This window comes from Hypomesus nipponensis, chromosome 24, assembly GCF_054491055.1.
Source record: "Hypomesus nipponensis isolate SF chromosome 24, ASM5449105v1, whole genome shotgun sequence".
NCBI lineage: Eukaryota > Metazoa > Chordata > Actinopteri > Osmeriformes > Osmeridae > Hypomesus > Hypomesus nipponensis.
The window spans coordinates 8,557,482-8,578,111 of record NC_140384.1 but is presented as its reverse complement, the minus strand read 5'-3'; the positions used below and the strand labels follow the sequence as shown (position 1 = coordinate 8,578,111).

General features: G+C 47.8%; 3 protein-coding genes across 4 annotated transcripts; all 3 read right to left on the bottom strand.

Moving 5' to 3' along the window:
- Positions 1-23: 23 nt before the first annotated feature.
- Positions 24-12,126, bottom strand: slc12a2l (solute carrier family 12 member 2-like). The gene is made up of 26 exons (XM_084690555.1): positions 11,465-12,126; positions 10,345-10,467; positions 10,026-10,101; positions 9,092-9,187; positions 8,759-8,898; positions 8,019-8,129; positions 7,689-7,797; positions 7,464-7,591; positions 7,019-7,103; positions 6,721-6,875; positions 5,615-5,722; positions 5,333-5,456; positions 4,980-5,081; positions 4,715-4,870; positions 4,295-4,394; positions 3,992-4,103; positions 3,703-3,843; positions 3,220-3,326; positions 2,953-3,032; positions 2,555-2,695; positions 2,258-2,380; positions 1,913-2,024; positions 1,630-1,716; positions 1,395-1,530; positions 1,062-1,129; positions 24-858 (listed from the first exon to the last, which is right to left on the bottom strand). The coding sequence occupies exons 1-26, from the start codon at positions 11,945-11,947 to the stop codon at positions 723-725; spliced, it is 3,339 nt and encodes a 1,112-aa protein (XP_084546681.1). The 5' UTR covers positions 11,948-12,126; the 3' UTR covers positions 24-722.
- Positions 12,127-13,399: 1,273 nt separating this feature from the next.
- Positions 13,400-14,545, bottom strand: LOC146233056 (sperm-associated microtubule inner protein 10-like). Its single transcript, XM_084690710.1, has 3 exons — positions 14,226-14,545; positions 13,836-13,944; positions 13,400-13,700 (listed from the first exon to the last, which is right to left on the bottom strand). The coding sequence occupies exons 1-3, from the start codon at positions 14,258-14,260 to the stop codon at positions 13,485-13,487; spliced, it is 360 nt and encodes a 119-aa protein (XP_084546836.1). The 5' UTR covers positions 14,261-14,545; the 3' UTR covers positions 13,400-13,484.
- Positions 14,546-14,645: 100 nt separating this feature from the next.
- On the bottom strand, positions 14,646-20,503 carry gramd2b (GRAM domain containing 2B). 2 transcript variants are annotated; one of them, XM_084690708.1, is made up of 14 exons: positions 20,321-20,503; positions 18,831-18,947; positions 18,510-18,597; positions 18,333-18,402; positions 18,029-18,132; positions 17,823-17,918; positions 17,555-17,626; positions 17,150-17,230; positions 16,893-16,992; positions 16,579-16,716; positions 16,253-16,340; positions 16,034-16,138; positions 15,774-15,855; positions 14,646-15,283 (listed from the first exon to the last, which is right to left on the bottom strand). In XM_084690708.1, exons 1-14 carry the CDS (start codon positions 20,446-20,448, stop codon positions 15,242-15,244), a joined length of 1,311 nt encoding a protein of 436 aa, XP_084546834.1. In that variant the 5' UTR covers positions 20,449-20,503; the 3' UTR covers positions 14,646-15,241. The 2 variants fall into 2 exon arrangements, with proteins under 2 accessions (XP_084546834.1, XP_084546835.1); XM_084690709.1 differs by lacking the exon at positions 20,321-20,503 and adding an exon at positions 19,236-19,375.
- Positions 20,504-20,630: the final 127 nt, after the last annotated feature.

Sequence of the window (20,630 nt, the reverse complement as noted above, 5' to 3'; positions counted from 1 at the left end):
GTACAGATTTTATGCAATACATCTCAAATATGAGGTTTATTTTCACAAGTTTAATTTCACAATGTACAAAATCAGGTTAAAGAAGAATACAGTAAATGCTTTTCCATGTACCATTTAAAGACAACAGAAACATATTCAAACATTTTCCATTCTAAAAGAAAAACATTAATAAATTACTAAAATATAGAAAAATTTCACGAAACGTAGAAGCTTGTTAATATCAAGTGTATTTCAAGCACGCTCTAGATTCATCCTGGCAGAGGCCATCAGGCTACTGATAAAGCACTTGTCATCCAATAGATTTATTACAATTATCAGTGACAGGCAGCCATTTTATTGCCTTGTTAATAAACATACATTCAAACTTACCTCACCGCATGCAATTATTGATGTGTAGTGCTGTTGTACACATTGGACACATTTACAACATAACACAGGATGAAACACTGTCCTTTAAGCCCCGAGAAATACGATTATTCTGTAAAGTTAGCCCCTCGGATTAAAAAAACAATCATTCAAGTGTAATGTTACATAAAATCCCAAATGGTACAGTTCTTCATTTAAACATTAGTACTGGACAAAATTGAACAAAATACACATCAGAATTTAACTTGTTTTCTTTCACAGCTGAGTTTGGTCCCATCCAATCAGCACCTCCCTAGACTTGAAGCGATGTTCCTTGAGGGAAGATTAGCGTGTGTGTGTGAGAGACACCAGGTGCGTTACGAGTAGAAGGTGAGGACGCTCTGGTGGTTGCCTCGGACAAGAAGGAGAGGAGGCAGGTCTTTAGACAGGGTCTCCAGCCAGCACATGTACAAAGCACTGGACACGGTACCCTTCCTGGCCAACGGCATGCTCCTGGGTGTAGACAGAAAGACAGGCAGGTAGTCACACAGACAGGCAGACATACAGAGAGACCGACAGATAGACAGACAGGGAGAGAGATAGACGGAAAGAGAGACAGCGAGACAGAGACTAACAGAAAAGCAAGTCAACGCTGATGCAACAAATCTATGCCCTTTAATTTATACAAGAAAATACGTTTTCATGACAGTACTTACATAACAATGAGTTTAGCTGTGCTGGAATATTCCTTGAGCAGTTCATTCAATCGTATCTGTCTGTTGGTCTGTGAAACAGAATACAAACCCTCAGACTATCTCATGAGCAAGACTCCTTCACTTTTCATGTATGAGTATATTCACTGGGCCTAAAGAGCTCCTGTTTATGAGTTGATAAACGGGCATAGTATAATCCACCCCATATTATTTTATCTCATGCTTTATTTAGGCTTGCTCTAACCAGACATTGGTGCTGAGTGTGTGTGGTGTCTGTGTGTGATGTGTGTGGTGTGTGTGTGTGATGTGTGTGTGTGTGTGCTTCCAGATGTAAACCTTGGCTTTGTATAGTTCCAGCTCGTTGTCGGTAATCCTCCATGGCTCCTGGGCCTTTAGTCTCTCTGCTGCCTCCTGCTCCATATCCTCCTCTCTCAGCCTGAATGGATCCACCATCTCCCCGAAGCTCAGCACACTGACACACACACACACACACACACGTCTCAATGTCTCATCATCAAATTCTAATTGTCATGACTTGGTCATCTTGTCGTCCCGACAGAACAAGCCTTACTTGTGTTTTTTTGGCTTAGTGTTGATGTCTCCCAACACGTTTATGTCCGAGAAGTCGATCCTAAACTTGGTTAGCAGAGCGGCCATTCTGTTGGGGGTCAAGGAGAAAAGAAGAATTAGAACTTACCATCTTCTAGTCTTCTAACTAGTTTTCACAATAGTTAACTGATATTCGACCTATTTGACCATTATAAAATGAGCAACTGCAACACTATCTGGTTGATTGAATCCCAACCGTGAACGTTGTCAACTAACTGGTCATCAAAGTTCGAATCTTCACTCACGCTCTGCGATCACGGTCGATGCGGTTAATCTTTCCACCAATGAACAGGCGAATCTTACAGTCCTTCCACTTCTTCTTATTGGTCAACAGGTATGGAATAAGCAGTGTCAGACCTGCACACGTTCAAAATAAAGTAAAATCATCATCTGATTTGATTTGTTTAAGCCCCGTTCACAAGCAATGTGGGCTTCACCGATGCCCAGATCAGAACAGACAGTTCTGTTCTCATGATGACAGTCATCCATACCTAATTCTAACATTACATATCTCATCTCAAAGTATTTACATACATTATTAACCTTTTTAAATGCACAACGATAGCATGCTATTCACGTCAGTCACATACCTCCGTCGTCAAACAGCCACCAGACGTCGATGGTTCCTTTGCTTTGTTTCTTCTTGAACTGCCCGCTGGCCTCTAGGAGGCGCTGGTCTGTCAGGCTCAGGGGCGAGGGGGCGCTCTTTGTCTCTGTTAAAAAGACGGATGAAGTGCAGCTATAGATCAACGATGATATCCCCACCATCTAGGCCTCGTGTCCTGTTTCAAGTTGATGATATCTCAACCATTTGAGCTCGTGTCCTGGGTCGAGATAAAGCCTTGTGCTGCCAAGGCTGGGAGTGTGTAGACTTCCCCTGGACTCACCTAGAAGAATGAGCGGCCAGATCTGGGTGCCAGCGGTCTTGGATGGGAAAGAGTCAATGTCAGAGTCCTTCTCCATAGTGACCGACAACACGACATCCTTCGTCCCCAGCGGGGGCTTCTCATTGGAGGACAGGAGATCGTCTGCGGAGAAGGGCAGGCATACACAACACACATATACGTCAGGTGCATCGATTGGTCCTTTATAGACACACACAAGGGTGTAGGTTTCCACTGTTGGGTTTGGTTTAGAATGTTTGGAAAGATAACTGCCATTTTCACCCTGCCCCAACAAACGCCAACAGGTAAACCACACCAAACCAAAATAACACAACAACTGCTGGCTGTTGGTGTTTGTTGGTGTTTATTTGGGCAGTGTGAACTGGAGAGAGGGTACCCACCCTGACCCGGGATGTGAGAGATGTCCAGCCCCTCCTGCAGTCGGATGAGGACCACACCGTACTGAAGGTCAAACGCATCACTGCAACACAAACACGCCAGTTCAATGGTTTATTTTGAGAACGTACCGTTTTTTTTTGGGTGAACGTGTGAATTAGGCAATGCTCACATACAGTATGTGAATGTGTGAAAGTTTCTATTCTTTCCTTTCTTCTTCTCGGGGAGAATAGTTGACACGGCCTGTTGTGTCTGTGTCTGTCTGTGCTTACTGTATGGTGTTAATGTACATCTCCATGTCCCTCATCTCCCCTTCGCTCCAGTTGTTCTTGAAGCCCAGGACCAGCGTGTTGGGCTTCAGACGGCCCAGGCCTGTAGCCTGGCGCAGAGGAACACAGACGTGGGAAACTTCACATTCGCTGGATCACATTTGAGTCAGTCAAAAAAAGGGAATTAAACACGTTTTGTGTGGCGTGTTGAGGTTTGTGAAAAGTCTCAGAAGAATGGAAGTTCAAGGGATCACCAAAGCCCGAACTCAACAGATGCACAAACAAGGTGTTTTGGGATGTTTGATGGATCGAGTACCAACGTAGTTACAGTGCCTCACCAAGTATAATAGCCGTGTACTGGAATAAACCTTGTTTAAGTATCAGTTGTTGCACTACAGCACATGTGGGTACAGTTCCGCTGCTGCCTACTGTACCTCAGGCGTTTGATGCTACAACAGCCAAGCCCTGAGTCTCCTTTAAGGTTACCTGTAGAAGGTACTGTGCTCCATGTCTGAGGCTTTCAGCAAACACAGGTGTATAGAAGGCTTTGATGTTCTTCTTCAGAAGCCAGCGCTGGTAGCGAGCATGGTCGTGCGACATCTCTTTGAAGTTCGGCCTACGGGAAGCCTAAAAGGACAATCATCACCAAGCGATCACAAGCGCTTCCTCAAGTGGGTAAGGTTACACAGCAGTCTTGTGGGATTGATCTATCTATGCTTGTTTGTGTGGTATGCTGTCGCTGTGGGATTGTGGTCGTTCTGGGTCTGTTACAAACCGTTCGGACGTGACCACAGATCATGAGGCCGATGTTCTTGGTGAAGGCATGAACGAGGTGGAGCATGGCGGGCCGGGCATTGGGGTAGCCCGTCATCACCAGACACTGAGGCCTGGGGGAGGAGTCAGGAAAGGAGAGGTTGTTCCTAAGCCTTGACATTCTAGAACTTTCACTGACTCTGGAGCTGACTCTAGATCATTCTAGAATGTTTACTGACGTCAGCTGAATTTCTCGTGTTCATGATGGTTTAGAATGCAGCGGAGATGCCAGCGCTGATGTGAGTTTTTGTCAATAGAGCGGAACCTGAAATTCTTGACGTGGTCCTCCACTCCAGTGAGGTGCAGACAGTGAGTCAGGGCCTGGTTGTAGATCAGAGCTTGGGTTGACGAGCCCCAGTTCACATCTTGTAGCAGAGAAGAACAAACACTAGTTAACACTACTGGAGACCACAGCTATGAAGTAAGCTGTATATCTGTTACACAACAACAGTAACAGTTCACATGATCAAGATCATCTCCGTATATTAGTGTTCATTTAGCAGATGTTTTCTATACACCTCGACATACAGAGAAGGATTCAAAGCTGTGACCTTTTAACCGTCCCTCAAACGCTCCATCTCTGAGCTTTACCCACAACCATCTCGCAGGATTATGCTATTACAACAAATTACACTCCGGTTCTCTCATATACATTCTAACGAGCTACGTAGAACATTTGGTTTACCGGGTTTCTTGTAGCTGACGTAAACGTACAGAGCCAGGACGATGACGTTGGTGACCAGGGCCGCCCACCAGTTGATTACAAACATGACGACACAGCACAACACAGCGCCCGCCAGCGACACCCACTTGTTGAAGTACTTGAAGCTGGGACGCCACCCTGTAGAGGGTCACGGGAATTGATTGGTACCCCGCAACGCTTTTGCATTGATAGCAAATCATGACTACGAACGGTCCCAAGACGGTGTCAGCCAATCAGAGAGCCTCACCAGGAGAGTTGGCCAATGAGGCATGAAACACCGAGAAGTTGATGAGAGCGTAGGAGGCCAGGAAGAAGTTGGAGATGATGGGCGCGATGATGTTCAGCTCAGCTACAAGGAGAGGAAACACACATTCAGAACTCCAGTTGCTGTGTGTAAACGTCAGCTATTTAACTTTTTCCCCCTACCCACTATACCTGTACTATTTTTATCTATTTATTTCTGTGCTTTTTATCTGTCCTACTTATCTACTCATGTAATGTATTCATGACTTGGCAGAACTGGCTTCTATCTCACAAGCAAAGCAGAAAAGGTGGATCTTTCTGGATCTTTGCTGAACAGTGATTGGCCAGTAAACGCACCAATGAGGATGAAGGCGAGGCCGATGCAGAAGGTGAGGACGTAGCCTCTCAGGGGTTCGTTGTTCTTCCCGTAACCCTTAGCGAACACGCCGAGACCCGGATAGATGTTGTCCTTACACAAGGCCTGCATGCACACGCACACACACACACACACAGACGCACACACACACGCACACACAGACGCACACACAGACGCACACATACACTTTAAGTAGCTCACTCATGTTGGCCACGAGATAAATGATGTGTTTGTGAGTGTGTGTATGTGTGTCGGATCCAGACCTGGAAGACTTTAGGTGCACTGACAAGTGAGGCGAGAGCCGAGGACAGCGTGGCTGAGAAGATCCCTGCTGTGATCAGAGGTCCAAACCCAGACACTAGACTCATCACCTAGGCAACACACACACACACACACACACACTCCCTCTCTTTACAACCCGCATCACAGTTGCGAACAGCATAACAAACTGATGACCATGTGACCATGTTAGGTGGAGGTGTTGCGTGTGAGCCATGTTACATACCGTCCCTGCGTTAGGTCGTTAGTACGCGGAACAGCCACACCAGCATCATTACAACGGCTTCATGGTGCAGCGGCATGTTAAAGAGAAGAAGTTAGTGGAAAGGGCTTTCCATGTGTTGACACTAGTGTGTTGAGGTCATAGATGCTGATCGATGAGCATCTGTGAAGCCCTCTGTGACATTGCTTTTAAAAAGAGCTCAACAAATAAAACTAGATTTGTTGTAAGGACCTTTATTTAACGTAAGCATGGATCGGTGAATATGTATGGATCAGTGATTGAAGACTAGGAGCATTGTCTATCCCCATGCCTGTTTCCCTATCAGGCTGGTGGACGTGTGTCGGTTTAGCCCTGCCAGTACTGGGCTGTGGCATGGGGCAGCCCTGCACCGCTACGCGCTGTGGTATCAGTGTTACAGCGAGGGGTGCGTGTGTGTCTGTGTGTGACTATACCACACACAGGGATTGGAGGACAGGTCAATGCTCTCATTCACGGTCAGACCCATCCAGAGCCTTGTGACTGCAAACAACTCAGGCTGTGTTGTGTGGCTGGCTTTGTTTCAGCCCAGCCCAGCCTGACCGACCCCCCCCTCTCTCTCTCTCCAAGCTGTCATCAGACAAAAGATGGAGGGAGACAGGAAGGAAAATGGAGAAGCGAAGGATGAGGGATGGATGGTTCGTGAACCCTATGGAAACTCCCCGCGCGTCTCAAACAAAGTCGCCAGATCTCACGCTGGATGTTACAATATCTAACATCCCTTAGCTAACTCAACTTTACAGTCATTGGAGAGTTTTGTGTTTTGAGGATTTGGTAAGCTGTTTGGTTAAGCTAGCGTGTATTTCAACTCAGGTCGCCCTTCACACTGACCTGGAAGTCGTTCTGCAGGCCGAACTTGCAGCCGCCCTCCTTGCAGATGGAGAAGTCGTATCCCAGCGTGCATGCGGCGTCCGTGCAGTTCTCGCTACTCACCATCACCATGGTGTCGTTATGGTCACCGGTGGCATCCCTAACGATGCAGGAGCCTGCGGGCGACCAATCAGGAAACGGTTTTTAGATGATGCTCTGTGAGGTGAACCGATAGTGGAGCCGCGCGTGGGCCTGGGGATTCCTGAACTTCCATCCATCAGCAGTGTTGAAAACGTGGATCTGTTCAAACCCAGCTCACCTGTAGAGACGGTGACCGCCAGGTAGGTCAAGCCCGTGATGAGGATGGCCAGGAGAGTGCCTTTGGGGATGGCTGACTGGGGATCCTAGTAGAACAGAACTGACATTGTGTGAAGGGCTCTACACGGATGGTTTGAAGATGGGTGTTCATGGTTAGCAAGGTTTCCGTTAGGTTCACACTTGTGCTATGTAATCGGTTGGTTGGGATGTTATTGTTGCGCTGTAGTTAAGGTATATTTGTTGTTCACCTTGCCTAGTAGCTGAGATGTGATTACTTAGCACTGTGCCTAATAATCACCTTTTTTTCTGCTGTACTAAACCTATAATCACTGTTTGTATTTTGCTTTGGATGAAAGCGTCTGCTAAATGAATAAAACGTCATAGTAACAGTGAGATGACTGGGTTTCTGGACGTCACATGACGTCGTCATGTGAGCATGTTCTTACAGTGAGGTCTCCAGAGATGTTGGCTCCTGCCAGGATGCCTGTGGCCGCGGGGAAGAAGATGGCAAACACAGAGAAGAAGGTCTCGTCGTCACGGAAATCTGGACCCATGTTCTCCATCATGATGGCAGCTGCGGAGAGGCCACGGATGGAGAGGAGGAGAGAGAGAGGGATGAAGAGGAGGAGATGCAGTTGGGGGAGGATGTCTTGTTGATTGAGATGTCGAACCTTTGTAACCGAAGAAGCCCTTGGGCTCCTTTGCCTCCATTGGGATGCAGGTTCCTATGAAGTAGTTGGCAATGGCGCCAAGCAGGATGACCAGGAGCACAATCTGAGCCTGGAGGGGTGATCAATCAACCAATCAATCAACCAATAAATCAATCAATCAACCAATGGATTGATAAAGCATTCCCCCCCCAAAGGCTTCTCCCTCTGACCCCATGTTCCTCCACGACACATTTCGCAGCATTTCACCGTGAAGCTGTAATGAGTGGCAGGTGTCTGTAATCCCTGACTGGCAGAAGGCGTGTGGCAGCCTCCTTCCCGGTGGTCTCTCACCTTGGCCTCCCACTCCATCCCCGCCACGGAGATGCCCAGCAGCAGGATGACGGTCAGCGTGCCCACGATGCGGATGTCGTTCAGCTCGTCCGTCATCAAGGCGTCGATGTCCTGCCAGGGAGGGTCACAGGAAGCGGTCAGGAAGGTCACAGGAAGCGGTCAGGAAGGTCACAGGAAGCAGTCAGGAGGGTCACAGGAAGCGGTCAGAAGGGTCACAGGAAGCGGTCAGGAGGGTCACAGGAAGCGGTCAGGAGGGTCACAGGAAGCAGTCAGGAGGGTCACAGGAAGCAGTCAGGAGGGTCACAGGAAGCGGTTAGGAGGGTCACAGGAAGCGGTCAGGAGGGTCACAGGAAGCGGTCAGGAGGGTCACAGGAAGCGGTTAGGAGGGTCACAGGAAGCGGTCAGGAGGGTCACAGGAAGCAGTCAGGAGGGTCACAGGAAGCGGTCAGCACGCCTCGCAGTGACTGAGAGGGAACGCTCTCATGGATGGATGAATGAGTGGATGGATGAATGACTTCAAAGATCCACAAATAGGAGTGAATTCAGACATGTTGGAATAAAATATTGCTATTGCTTTTCCCTTAATTAATTGGACAGATGGAGAGAGAGAGGTGGAAGACATGCAGGAATTGGCCCGAGCCAGTGTAAACCCTGGCCCCTGTGGAACCCAGGCCCTTAAAGGAACGCACACTAACACAGTGAGCTACCATGCCACCGCAAAGAGTACATCTCTTTCTTACGTTCAGCATCTCCACGACTGTCTCAGCAAAGCCGACCACGTACATGGCCACGGCCACAGCGTTGGCAAAGGAGAAGATCAGGCCGATCGAGCCTCCGAACTCTGGCCCCAGACTCCTGGAGATCAGGTAGTACGCCCCCCCTGGTAGACGAGAGACATTACACGACTCAAGAATCCCGTTTTTCACAAGGAAGCAAGATTCAATGCACCCTCGTGAATTAGACTATTCAAGACATAAGCCAAAAGCCCTAAAACTATCATTTAAACGATAAAAGGACTGCATCCCCTGATTCCATCTTGCTAAAAGCTTGTGTCTCTCAGTAGTTCTGCTCACCTCCTCTCACGAAGCCGTTGGTTGCTATGGCAGAGGTGGAGAGGCCGGTGATGGTGGTGACTACCGTTGCCATGAGGATGATGGCACATGTGAGACCTGACAGAGGAACAGGAACATGGGTCAGCTGGTAAGAACGTCATCCTGCCTGTGACCTCACAACCCCATGAACCCTACAACCAAGGCTCGCAAACAACTTTTTTCCTCACTGTCCCAGTGCCGTGCAAAATGAACCATCCCAAACTGAACTTGACCTGTCCCAAAATGTAAATGTGTTTTTGCATTTTGACCTTCATAAGTAAACCATACAGTCGTGGCTCAGTTGAATGTCTGAATTTGAAAGTGAATACATACACAATAGAATACACAATGTTCTTGCTTGTTTCATGGTGGGGCTGGCACAATTCTTGGTGTGGCTGTAGTAAAAACGTTCCTAAAGGTTTGAATTTTTTTTTCAAAAAAAAAAACTGTTGAAAAAAAGGCTGAAAAAATGTTTGACGGAAAATAAATCACAAAAATGTCCAGGGAAATATGTTCCCAGTGTAAAAGACTGATGTATAGATATACGCTACTGTGATCATTATGTATAACAAGTTTCATCTATACATCAGTCTTTTACACTGAGACCACTGGAGAAACAGATTTCCCTGGGGGAACAGATTTCCCTGGGGGCCTGAGGAAAGGGGTTCCCCCGCTGTATATTACAGTCTGGCCATTTATAAAGCCATACAGTGATGCTGTCATTGATGAGTACTAGTTGAGGACTCTACTGTACTCTATTGCAGGGCTCGCAAATAAACTTCCGTCCCAAAGTGCAAAACTAACCGTCCCAAACTGAACTTGACCTGTTAATTTCGAGCCCTGCCCACAACCCCACACAGGGATCTGCAGCACAGTATGCACCAGCTACCCTGCACTGTCCAGAAGGCTTACCCACCGATTCCAGCCTGACCAACGATCCAGGACATCCGGATGAAGAGCATCACTCCCCATATGTTCAGCATGCAACGTACCTGCAACACACAACAAACGAGTAACGCACGACCTCCAAAACGGTGTAGCTTGACGAGTGACAGCTGGGTATGACTCAGTGGTTAGAGATCAGCGTTAAAGCATTTGACCGCAGAGGTTGCAGGCTCAAATCCCCCCTTTTGCATCTCTTTGGATAAAAACATCTGCCAAATGAAAACATGAAAGCTCTGATCTGTAGCTGCATATCTTTGTCTCTATGGGACCTTAATATGAATCCCACTCACCAGAACCCCTTTGACCCAGCCGAACTTGATGGTCCCCCCCTTGGCCTCCTTAGCCTCCTTGGCTGCTGCCACCTCAGCCGCTGCGGCCTCCTCCACGCCCGTCTGGCTCTCCTCAAACGGCTCCTGGGGGTACACGTTCACATTCAACACCTGATCAGGGCCAAGGCTTCATTTTAAATGGGGCGGGAACATTTTTTTATATATATAACTGAGGAGGATGCAGCCGTTAAATATTACGTTTTGAGTCAAATGACTTAGTCTGGTCCAAGTGTTCACTTAGTTGGGACATTTGATTGGCTCTAGGCTCTCTCCCTCGTGCACTACATTCTCTTGTGTGTGTGTGTGTGTGGTGCATGGTGTCTCTGACGTAGAAATGTTTTGTTAAAGTGTTGGTTTTGAATTTGGTTAAATCTTTTGACACAAGCTGGTATTGATCAACAACAATGTCTTCTTGGTCTAATGGCCATAGCTTAGGGCAACAGGGTTTCATCTCCTGATGGTTCTGTGAAGAACATGATGTGGTATGACTGGACAGCATTGCTGCTGAGATTCAGAAACGTAGACACTGAACCAAAGACAAAGGCAGGAAGAGAACCAGGACAACATTGTTAGTGGCAGCCCAGGCTGTGATTGGCCCAGAGTTGCCGTGGTCGTGAAGGGGGTGTGGCTGTGTGGGTGAAGGGGTCAGAGGCAGCTTTGTCTGGGAGAATGCGAGGGTCATGCCCCTGACGTCATTCTGGACAACCGAGGAGAGCTTGGGGGAGATCTCAGATATTTCTTTCAGGTGACGTGGAGGAGCGAGGAGCGAGGAGGGAGGATGAAGGATGGGAGGAGGGAGGAGGGAGGAGGGAGGAGGGAGGAGGGAGGAGGGAGATGGACGGGGTGGGGGCTGAGTTAGGAGAGAACACCTCCACCTTCCACAGATTTAGTTCCCATTGAGGCCTACAATACACAATAGAATAACCAACTTAAATTATTTTAAATGACTCACAATCAAACATTAATTGGCATGAATCACTTATGTTTTTCCCTAATTTAAAAGGACATTCTTATCCTTAAATCTCAACCGTAAACTTACTGGACTGGTACTTTAACACAGAAGATGACGAAGACAGCATACCTTGTCGAGCTCATCGTGCAGCTCCGACAGCGTGGGCCGGATGAGCTTGTCTCCCAGAGTCGCAGCGGTCTGACGGTAGAAATCGATGTTGGGGATGGCGTCGATGGTGTTGTGGCCAAACGTCCTCATGTAGTATGTGTTGGAGTGGGTGTCTGAGGTATGAGTGTGGCCCCCCGTGGATGAGTGCATGCTGCTCTCGCTCCTGACAGTGTCACTGTTCTGCATCATGTCAGACGTGTCCATCGCGCCGCCTAGTCCACCTGGGTCCAAGAAGTTTACCACCCGGAACCGTCCTTTGGCCTCTTCTGCCCCGGCCGGTACCTTGCCCCCAGCAGGCCCGGTAGATCCATCTGTGCCCGCCGCCGTTGCCGTTCTCTCTGCAACTGCGGCGGATGCTGCTTCCGTGACTACATCCACCTGGAATCTGCTCTGCGCAGACCCCGCGGTCTTAAGCGCAGGTTTCTGTCCAGGTGACGTTGACATGTCCGCCGAAGGATTGAAATCAAAGTGAAATCCAAACAAAATGCCCAAAAGATACCATTTAATCCACCTTTTCCCAATACAAGCTGCGTGTTCTGTGAGCGCGGGAACACAAGCCAAATATGTGCGAAATGGACACTGAGTCGATTTCTACTCCTCTGGTCCCCTTTGGTTATGCTGCCGTGTGAAGAGTCAGAGGACAATGAGCGGTCTGAGATGCCAACTACTCTGGGAACGTCCCCCGCCAACTCGAGGCTCGAGAGGTCGCGGCATCAGGGGCCATTTGTCCGGTGCGTCATTGCGCATGCTTTGGAACGCAGACATGCCACTCCACTTAAGTGATCATAAGCAGGGAGAGCTAGTGAAAATATAAACTTAAAACGAACAGTTAGATGGGAATAATGAAGCCTTTTTATGTGGTGGGTCAATTCGGATTATTTGATCAATTTGACTTCTAAATCAGTTTATTAGATCAAAATCTATTAATTTTAGCAGTTTAACACTTGTAGCCTACTTCACACTGTCGCGTAGGCCTACCCTACTCATAACCATCACTGAATTCATTGACTGTCCCTGAGTTGGATAGTAGGCATCATTCCACACAAAAACTACAATTAGAACATAAGAGATGTTTCAAAGTTGTTTTAGGATGTTCCAAGGCTCTGTGTCAGAGGAGTAAAACAAAGGGATCTTCTAAGCCCTCCTCTCTCCCATACTCACATTCATATTCAGACCTGTTCAATGGTGAGCGATTGTTGTCAGAGTCACTGCAGCATTAGCATGTAGAACAAGAGAGGTCTGTCACAGTGTGACGCTCCCAGGCTACCAGAGTACAACAGGAAACACAAACCAGGGCAAACAATCATTCTATCATTTAGTGTTATTAGGGAACTGTTTCACTGAAGGACAGTTTGAAACAACAACTGTATTGACAGTGAAGCTGAAGATAATGCTTTCTTGAATCACACCTTTTGACAATATAGAATAAAAAAAGCAGTGTTAGGTTATATGACGTCAGGGTATCAATGTCTGTCGAGGCTCCATCACAATACAATAACTAAACTATCAACTGTAACGTGGCAAAAACTAGTTATGTTCAAGCTATTTTAACCAACAGCTAAATACTACAAATCAATTGAATACCATAATTGGTGTGTGATAGTGTGACAAAGAAGTCAGTCATTTGATATGACTGTGTCTGTGTGTACGTTATTAGTTAAACTGGACTGTATGAAACTTTGTTCGTCCTCATGCACTGCCCCCTAGTGGATAACACACTAGATGTCACCATTGCCATGACAGAGAAGATCAGAGCAGAGAATTCCCTCGCTCTGTGTGAGTATCGATGACAACGTGAGCATGAATGAAAACATGTGTGTGTGCGACCATGTGTGTCTGTGTATGAAAGTCACTCATGAGGGTAATGAAAACCAAAGAGACAGGGTTTATGACAGTGTGTTCAAAGTTTACTGGGAGAAGTTTTGTCTTCATCTGGAAGATACCAGCCTTTTCCTCAAGGCTGAATCCTGGTTCCTGGTTGTCAGGGCTGCTGGAACAGGTTCCGTGAGGTCACAGTAGAGCTGTTGTACCTTGAGAGGTGCGACGCGTTCAGGGCTGTGGCTCCTGATTGTCCGGGGGTGAAGGAGGAAGTGTTTGACAGCTCCTTCCTGTCCTGACCATGACACAGACGCTCTCTGCCCTCCAAGTACAGACTCTCCTCCTGGTCCACGCAGGGGACCTCTACTAGCCCAGCGTTCTGACACACACACACACACACACAGAGACACACACACAGAGACACACATAGATGCACGTATAGAATGAGAAGCGGTCCACCGTTGCCATGTCACATGATCATTCACACCATATCATACCCATTCTTCTGACTTACCTTCATCAGCAGTCTTTGGTTTTTCATGTCCTGTTTCCATGGCATCACATAAAGCTTTGGGATCATGGGATGTCTCCTGGAGAACTTGGGGGCATGGCAGCGGCTCTGACTGAATTATGTAGGTCACAGAGATGGAAAATTCGGTCTCTCCAAACAGAAGACTTGACATGGCTAGAGATGGGCTCTAGTAATCACGGGCTCTACGAAACCAGATGACGTTTCTGTCATCATTTATATTTATATGTAATATTATATATTATAAATAATATGATACAAATATACAAATATTATATAATACAAATATTATACAAATTCACATGAATCCATAGTTACATGAAAATACAGCAGCTGTTCATCAAAGCGGTTGTCAGAATCACAGAGCTAACTCACCCATGGACGTTCCTGTTCTCTGAGGCACCAGCCATGTTTGTTGACTGAAAATACTTCCTTAGATACTTGCTAGTGCATTGTGGGTAACAGGTAAGTTTACAGGGAACAAATGCTAGCTGATGTGTTATTCAAACCCACACACACACACACACACACACACACACACACACACACACACACACACACACACACACACACACACACACACACACACGCACACGCACACACACACACGCACACACACACACGACTACTCTGCACAAGTGTAGCCTAGTTCTGTTCAGTGTTTCCTCTGAAGCTGTGGAAGGGTATTGACATGTTAAGCATTAAACAAACATGACAAATTATGACATGTTGACAATGCATTCGAATGTTTACAATGATAAGTAGACATTATTCTGAGGGAAGTGAGGCATAGAATTAAACAATACAAATTCAAGTTTATTTAAAAATAGATTGTCTCCCTTCAGTCTACAGCACTGCATCACACTGGTTAATGATTCAACAGTCTTGTTCTCCTCTCTCTGACCATGTCGCACATACAAACGTGTCTCTATCTATGGTATCACCTGTCAGATTCACAACCAGTAATCAGATTAACTAGGCAGAAATAGTCGGATCATACACACACTCACACAGTCATACACGCACACGCAAAGGGCATTAGGTAGCTGGTTTGGAACAATTTAAGTTATTCAGGAAATTTCTGCCTGATAGGATTGCACAAGTCCATGTAACCTGAGAGGCCAGAATAGGCAACTACAGGGTCCAAGAGACCTGCTGTTATTTAACAGCTGACATAACATATATCTTCAACAGGATCAAACCTGTGATATGCGAATTCTAACACATCATTCGGTTCATTACAAGCACCAAAACGGACAAGAGCAACACAAGACCCACAGTATCCTTGGTTGTTTGTTCTTTGTCTGAAGAAGATTAATCATGTCTTGTTCCAGAACATAACGCAGGCACGAGGATGTGTAGTGTGTCCTGGATGGTTACTGGATCAGCCTTCACTCTGACTCCTCCAGCAGCCTCTGAAGGTTCCTCTGGACCTGTGAAAGAGTAGAAGAAGGAGAGAGAGGAAGAGGAGGAGGAGGAGGAGAAGGAGGAGAAGGAGAAGGAGAAGGAGAAGGAGGAGGAGGAAAGGGAGGAGAGGGAGGAGGAGGAGGAGGAGGAGGAAGAAGAGGAGGGGGAGAAGGAGAAGGAGAAGGAGGAGGAGGAGGAGGGAGGAGGAGGAGCAGAGTGAGGAGATAGAGAAGAAGGGAGGCAGAAGGGAGAGGAGATGGAGGTGGAGGAGGTGAGGGAGCAGGAAGAGAGGAGAGCCAGGATGTTAGAGGCTGATTCATAGGCTTCTGTCAGTCTAACACCATCACGGTGGAGACAGATCCTCCACAGACGAGCTCCTCTTACAACTGACGCACGGCAGACGTCCTGCTCACGATCAGTTACTATAAATGTTTGATTAAGAAGACAAGCTCGTCCTCATGTTTCAGTCGGGTTTAGCAGTGGACAGCACACCGGAGAACGAACCCCACGTCTTACCTTCTCCAGCTTCAGCAGGTTCAGGGTCAGCTCGGAATAGATCTCAGTGTTCACCTCAGAGTTGGCTCGGAGACACTCGTTCCTGAAACAGTGACAGGAAGAGGAAGCGACACGTCACTTAGAGGGGCTGCGGCCCCGTTTCTAGAATCAGCTCGCACCCATTCAGGGCACACTGCAGCCCGTCGGAAACTGATAGAATGACATGGAAGATATCGGGAAGGCTCACTGAGGTGAATTTGACCTTTGACCTGTGACCTTACTCGTGGTGAGAGAACTCTGTCATGGAGCCCAGAGTGGTCAGCCTCTGCTCCAGAGACACGATCTTCAGCGCCATGAAGCAGGAGGACAGGACCAGGACACACACTCTGCATCAATACACACACACACACACACATGAATCACTAATCGCTGTCAACAACAAACAAATCTGTCTCTGGGCCAACAGGGTGCATGTCCGCTGAGGCCGGGTGCTGACTCACAGGAACAGGTAGATGAAGAGAAGCATGTTGAGAGACCTGGGCTTCATGGTCCTTGGGTCGTACAACAACTCAGAAGACGTTAATGAACCTGTCATAGAAACATTCAGAATGAAGTTCACATCACTGTCTAGCTACAGCCGTCCAGTAATTGCGATCATTATGATTGGATGCTTCACAAATTGGAAAGCCAATCGCTGTCTGGTATGCACAGGTCAATCTTAAAAAATGTCTGTCGGAGGACTTCACTTCACATTATTGTTATTATTATTATTGTTATTATTATAATAATTGTTATCATTGTTATTGTATTATTTTTTTCTGTGTACTGTTGTGCTGTGCCTCCAGTTGGAGCTGTGGGTCCTTGTGGAGGTGCACGCTTGGGGGGGTCCTGGGGCCAGTGAAGCCTGGGGTGCGCTCGCTGGTCTTCAACACCTCCAGGAATGGAGGAAGGGTCGTGGAGAACTCTGCAGAAACACACAAGGTCAAACAAAAACGCACTGTCAATTCGCATTTCTCGAAAGCATCCGATAGCTCTAAATGTTTGGTGTGCGTGCTTCTATCTCTACTACGGCTAGCACTTTGTTTTCGTGCGAATCACGCTAAAGAATCCGCAGTGTCAGGAGTACGGAGGTCTGCAGACCTGAGACCTTCTCGCATTCTGGTGATGAGTCGGACCTGCTGCTCTCATCCATGTCCGGTCCACCCTGCCTCACTGCGCCGTCCAGGTCACTGAGGTCACTCTGGAGGCAAGACATGGAGCACAGTGAGAGAGGATACCGTCGGATAGACGGGTGTCTCCGTGTGTAGTTTGTGTGTGTGTGTGCTTGTATTCCTGCCATCTCTGCATGTGTGTGTGTCCTCTGTGTGTGTGTGTGTTCTGTATCTCTGTGTACCGACCAGAGGGAAGCCTGCAGGTCGTCCGGATCTGAAGCTGATCCCTGCCGAGGATGGAAGAGGACTGCTGCAGGGGCTCTTCTCCTGGAGAGAGAACCCGACACTGTCCTGAACACGTTCCGCTCAAACGGCTCCACCGCAGCGGAACACCCAATAACACAGACACGTAATTACAGGGGCATATCTTTACGAGACGGCGCTCAGACCGCACCACACTGTCACGCACCTGCGGCGCACTCAATTTAGTTTAACTGATACAGCGACAGCTTTCTTATTGACCCTGAACGCAAACTCGAGAGATAAATCAAACACACTCGTCAAATCACACCATGAAGGCAAAGGCAGAGGAGTGTCAGGAGACAGTTCAGTGGAAGAGATCTTTGGTGGATGTCTGTGTGGGTATCTTACCTCCAGGTGGAGACACATAGACATCAAGATCTTGTAGGTTGTGTCTCTGGACAGGAACGACACAAAAACGTGCTGCAAACACCCACACAGAGCACACAAAACAGACACACACATACACAAATCACACACACACACACACACATACAGGTCAAAACATTTCACAAGCCTGGATCCAGATGATGTGCTCAAGTACAACATGCATTTCATATCACTATTGTTATAATCATGCCCTGGCAGGACGAAACACATCACATGACGATATCCTTACCCTGTCTGTGGCTGTGGCAATAACAAGAGCGTTTGGCACTAAAATGGCAGTTTTGGTTTTCTTGATGTGAGTGACAGATGCCACAGGAATGGTGATCTGGCAGAGAGAGACAGAACAGGCAGTTTGACCCACTTCTGCCTGCATGCAGCACCGCACCAAGCTAACAGCCAGTGATTAATCGAGCAGATATGTAGCCTTGGTTGCACCTTGGTGTCTTTGCCAAAGACTTTAGAGTGAAAGCAGATCCAGTTCTCTGAGACAAACAATCTGCCCTGGTAGAGCATATCCTTCTGCAAGGCACAGGGGTAACCTGAACACAAACAAATGCATACACACAAACATGCACACACACACACACACACACACACAAGCACACAAGCACACACCCCATTCAGGCGTCAGGAAAGCATGTGCTATTGCAATTAGACACTCGCTTGTAACCGTGTTTGTGGTAGGTACTGAAGTGTGTGTTTGTGTTTGGACTGTAACCAGTTCCAGTGAATTGCTTACTTTGCCTCAGCAGTTCATCCTTACTGATCTCTTTGAATATTTTGTGATAATGGGAATTGGGCTTGGAGAGCTAAAAAAACAAAAACAAATTAAAACTGAAAGAACTGTTTCCTACTCAAGGAGGATGAGATGACTCACTCCTCCACTCCCTCTCCTCCATCACTGGGGACAACCTACCTGACTGTACTGGGACTTTTTCCTCTCGATCTTGACGTCTGCGTCACACTGCGTCTGGGACAGCAGCGAGTGGTCAAACGTCTTGGACCTGTCGAAAGAGAAGACGTCCACCCTCCTTCAACAGGCACCGTCGGCAACTAGCTCAGCACTAATCTAGGTTTTTCAGTCACGCAGACGGGCAAATAGATACGGTTCAGCCTGTGTGGTCGGCTTGTTGGTAAACCATCAAGAGACGAAACAGTCACTCGAACAGGGCTTGAACGCTGTGGGCTTGCATGTGTGGAAAACAAACAAGGGTGTTTTTCGTGACGGCCGACCCACCTCACTAGAGCGGGCTTCCTCCTCCCAGAATCCTCGGCGGCCAGGTCCGGAGACCTGGGCCGGCCTGTCCCACCATGCCGCCTGTGCCCCTCTTCTCCAGCGTTCTCAACATCTGATCTGAAACACACAAAGCCACCAGGGGACAGCCTTGATTTAGAACGGAGACGGATGACAGACGGCGGCTGATGTTAGGTGGATTGACTGGCCAGCAGCTCGATTAGACGGATCCAAACAACAACATCCCAGATCGCCTCAGTGTTAGTACAACCTATACATGTCGTTTTTGAACGCACATGTTCATGTTTATGCCAACAGAGCACGACGCGGAATATGCAGCCGTCCACACAACACCCGTGAAAGCCAGGAAACTTTAGACACGGCCAACGGTAATCTGCCTCTACTCACTGGTAATCCTGCGAGTCATTCTTTCCCCTGACGCATTTTCTCACTTCCTCGTGTTCAGGTGAACGGCGTTCAGTCTGTTCAGTCATCACCGTCAGTCTTGTGAAACTGGCGTTTGCGGACCTGCAGCCTAAAAAAGAATGCCTGGGGCCTGTTTTTTTTGTTTTGCACCTGGGAGGGGAGTGGCTTCTGAGGCCACGAGGTGCAGGGTTCTCGGGTGACTCCACCAATCAGGTGGAGCAGAGGAGCGAACAGAGGGGCCAGGGGCCTGGAGGCCCAGAGGGTAGACGGGGGGGTGGGGGGGGGGAGGCTGAGGTAACAGGACCATACACACCCCTCAGGTGCAGGACTGAGAGCCTTCATCAATGCCAACTGTCAACAAAAGGTGTGTTGTCTATGTCACTTCCTTTTAGTAACCCTAAATATATTCACTATGTGCTCATATGGTAATCAAAGGAGTGTGCAAGTTATCTTGTATTGTGCTAGTAAGGATGTAGACTAGGTTCAGACATTGTATCTGTACTGTACTATAATGCCTGCCATATTGATGCTGGTCTGCCTATGATTTGCTCTGAAGCACTTTGCTTCCAGTTGGCCTGTTTGCTGACTGGACTGACAGGAAGACAAAGTCCCTTGGACTTGCTAAATTTGTCAACACACATACACAGGCTTTGAACTTTGAAAAACAAACATGCGCCCACTGCTGTTACAGGGTCTATTTGAGGAGTGGACATGCAGCCCGATTCATTCATTCCTGTTCTGCCTGACGTCGGTCTTGTACAATAATGAACTTCTACTTCCTAAAGAATTCCAAGGCATAAGTACAGAGAAATAATGTCTTAATCTACTCACCAGATAAGAACTATGTAGGCTGAGGCCTTACCACAGCAGCCCAGGTAAATACCCTTTACTGTATTCCCTTCCCTTCCCTTCTCTCTGTCTCTCTCTCTCTCTCACTCTCTCTCTCTCACTCTCTCTCTCTCTCTCTCTCTCTTTCTCTCTCTCTCTCTGCCTTTCCTGTCACACTTCACTTACAAACCCTCCAATAAAGCAATGAAAAATGCCCCAAAAATACATCTTTGACTTACCGGTTTGGAAGTTGTGACAGAGCTCTGGGGGTCGGCGGGGAGGCCAGGACAGCACCAGACTTGGTGACCCCATTCTTCCTCTTGTACTGCGACAGAGCAGAGTCATCGAAGATGCGATGGTTCTCCATCGAGGGCAAGGCTCTCGTCTCAACCAGACACAGAGACAGAGAATAACCTGCTGCTTCCAGCCGCCGATTAAGGTAGAAAACGCTCAGAGTCAGTCCTGGTCAGGTGGAGGCAGGGGGGGGGAGGGAGGGAGGGAGGGAGGGAGGGAGGGAGGGAGGGAGGGAGGGAGGGAGGGAGGGAGGGA